General features: G+C 30.6%; 1 protein-coding gene across 1 annotated transcript; it reads right to left on the bottom strand.

The window, feature by feature from the left end:
• Positions 1–384: 384 nt before the first annotated feature.
• Positions 385–1,825, bottom strand: LOC115715658 (CEN-like protein 1). The gene is made up of 4 exons (XM_030644315.2): positions 1,427–1,825; positions 1,249–1,310; positions 1,071–1,111; positions 385–888 (listed from the first exon to the last, which is right to left on the bottom strand). Exons 1-4 carry the CDS (start codon positions 1,631–1,633, stop codon positions 662–664), a joined length of 537 nt encoding a protein of 178 aa, XP_030500175.2. The 5' UTR covers positions 1,634–1,825; the 3' UTR covers positions 385–661.
• Between the last annotated feature and the right edge of the window lie 592 nt (positions 1,826–2,417).

The following is a 2,417-nucleotide window of genomic DNA, read 5'->3' as shown; positions in this document are numbered from 1 at the left end:
ACCAAAGTAATCAAACTTGCCCCCGTTTGACACGTACGGGTTTTTTCTTTTTATCTTTAAAGGTGTTTAACACGTTTTGCTGATATATTTTGAAAGAATTTTATGTTGGCCAAATAATTGAATAACAAAATAGAATTTACCTAAATATTCAATTTTACGTTTTGTTTTTGTATCATGCCAAAAATAAAGTGATTTAGTGAGTATAATAGGGAAATGTATGTACCACACATAAGTTACACATAATATTGCATCTATTATGAATAGTTCAAATATATAATTCTTCTATACATATCCGATTGCATGGCACATTTTCCATAAAAGTGAAGATGGAATACTTCTATCACCAAAATTGCAACCAGTCATGAAAAATCCAAAACCTAGTAGTACTAGAACATAAAAAGCACATTAATTATTCCAACAACATGATAAGATAAAAAGAACAAACCCTTAAGAGCTGTTCCCTTACAAATTATAACTACATCACCAATCATCATAATAAAACTAGTAAATTATAAGAACATCAAATGCACTGATATTTTCACTTAATAAGACACTACTCTTAATAATAAGAGATTAACCGTGCGAGGAAAAAGAAAACTAATACTATTTTAATTTTCTCTTTCTTATTATATATGCCATTATTGGCAGGGCATATAGTTAATTAATTGCTTCTTCTTGATCTAGCAGCAGTTTCTCTTTGTGCATTGAAGTATACAATAGCCACGGGGAGACCCAGATTGTTGTCTTGAGAAAATGTCCTTGTGTTAAAACAGTCTCTCAAAGCTGGTGCTCTCACAGTTTGTCTTCCTCTTTGCTTGAGTAAGATGAATACAAACCTATGAATCCCCACCACCGGTTTTGGAGCTTCATAACTCACAATTTCTTTTCCTGTTTTCGTTTTGTATATATATATATATACACGTACAAAGCTCCATTTAGATATTTATTTTGGTAATATAATAGTCTTATATTTATCTAAAAGACCACACTACCAAAAGAAAAAAAACATAATGCATGGTTCATTGTGTCACACACACATATATACGATAGTGAGGACATGAAATACTCACCAAAGGATACACTAGTTGTACCTGGAATGTCTGTGACTATCCTGGAAAGAATATACGTATTATAATTATAATATCCAATATTATTAATGGAAAGGATCACATATATATGTAGAGGTTACAAAAAAAAGTAAAAATATATAATAAGTATTATTTCTTTAAACTAATATATATTACAAACCAGTGAAGGTGTTCTTTTAAGTAGGGATCACTAGGGCTTGGAGCATCTGGATCTACCATAATCTTCAAGAAATAAGTGGAAAAAAAAGGTAAAATAAATATATGTTGCTTCTAGAGACAGTATATAAAAGTTAGAGAATATATCTATATATATATGATATTTTAATGATTAAACTTACGAGTGTGTAAGATGTTCTCATATCTTCTCCACCAATATCCACTCGAGGTTTAGACAAAATATTAGAAGGCATGAACTCGTAGCCATTACAAACTTGCTTATCAGGGTTGTTATAAATGACAGTCATTTTTACACTAGGATTGAAATTGTCAACCACATCTCCTATTACTCTTGCCACACTTAAAGTTTGTATTGCTGACCTTGACATTATTATTATATAAATATATAATAATAGATCAGATATATGATAAGGATGAGAGGAATAGAGCTAACTATATATGTAGTTATAAAATTTAACTCAATTGTAGTAGTAGTAGAGATCGAGTTAGGTGATCAATGGGTATTTATAAGCCAGCTAGGGCAAGTTGGAATTTTAATAAGCATATAGAATTATTTGAATAGCGTAGTAGTGGCTGCTCTTGGGAAATGCCAGGTTTAATATTTGCTTTATTCAGTGTAAAAAGTTAAAATACCAAAGGAATTTGAAAACATCACTTATATATCTATAAATATTTTGAACATAATAACCATTCCTAGTTCGACACGTATGGTTGTGTCTTTATGAACAATTTGACACGTTTGTTGATGTTGAAAGAAGTTGGTCTGCCAATTAATTAATTAAAAACGAAGATTATTACCAAAAATACATTTCCCAGTTTTGTTTTCGTATCAGAACAGAAGGAAAGTGATTTTGTTTGTTTTATAATTTCAAAAAGAGTATATATTCTTTCCTCTATTGAGAGTATAGCATATAATTAATAAGGCAAATCCACTTGCATTGCAAATGACACGTCTTTCCAAGCTTTTGCTTAAATCACTAGTCAAAGGATTACGTGTCGATTTTTTGATCGTTGAAACCACATAGCATAGCTCAGCTATTCTATTAGACTTTAGCCATACCGTTTCTGTTGCTTTTCATCCGGTTTTATGTATATTGGTCGGTAACGTAGTTACAAAATGTTGTAAATGTTATCAAGATCTGTCGAGCAAGA

The sequence above is a fragment of the Cannabis sativa genome, chromosome 5 (assembly GCF_029168945.1).
Source record: "Cannabis sativa cultivar Pink pepper isolate KNU-18-1 chromosome 5, ASM2916894v1, whole genome shotgun sequence".
Classification (NCBI taxonomy): domain Eukaryota; kingdom Viridiplantae; phylum Streptophyta; class Magnoliopsida; order Rosales; family Cannabaceae; genus Cannabis; species Cannabis sativa.
This window is presented reverse-complemented; position numbering and strand designations above follow the sequence as displayed.

What these genes read in the sequence shown, in the direction of transcription:
- LOC115715658 (XM_030644315.2), bottom strand. Translation starts at nt 1,633, where the DNA reads ATGTCAAGGTCAGCAATACAAACTTTAAGTGTGGCAAGAGTAATAGGA. An exon ending in TGAGAACATCTTACACACTC is followed by an intron (nt 1,311 to 1,426) that starts GTAAGTTTAATC and finishes TATTTCTTGAAG; the next exon opens with ATTATGGTAGATCCAGATGC. An exon ending in TTAAAAGAACACCTTCACTG is followed by an intron (nt 1,112 to 1,248) that starts GTTTGTAATATA and finishes TATTCTTTCCAG; the next exon opens with GATAGTCACAGACATTCCAG.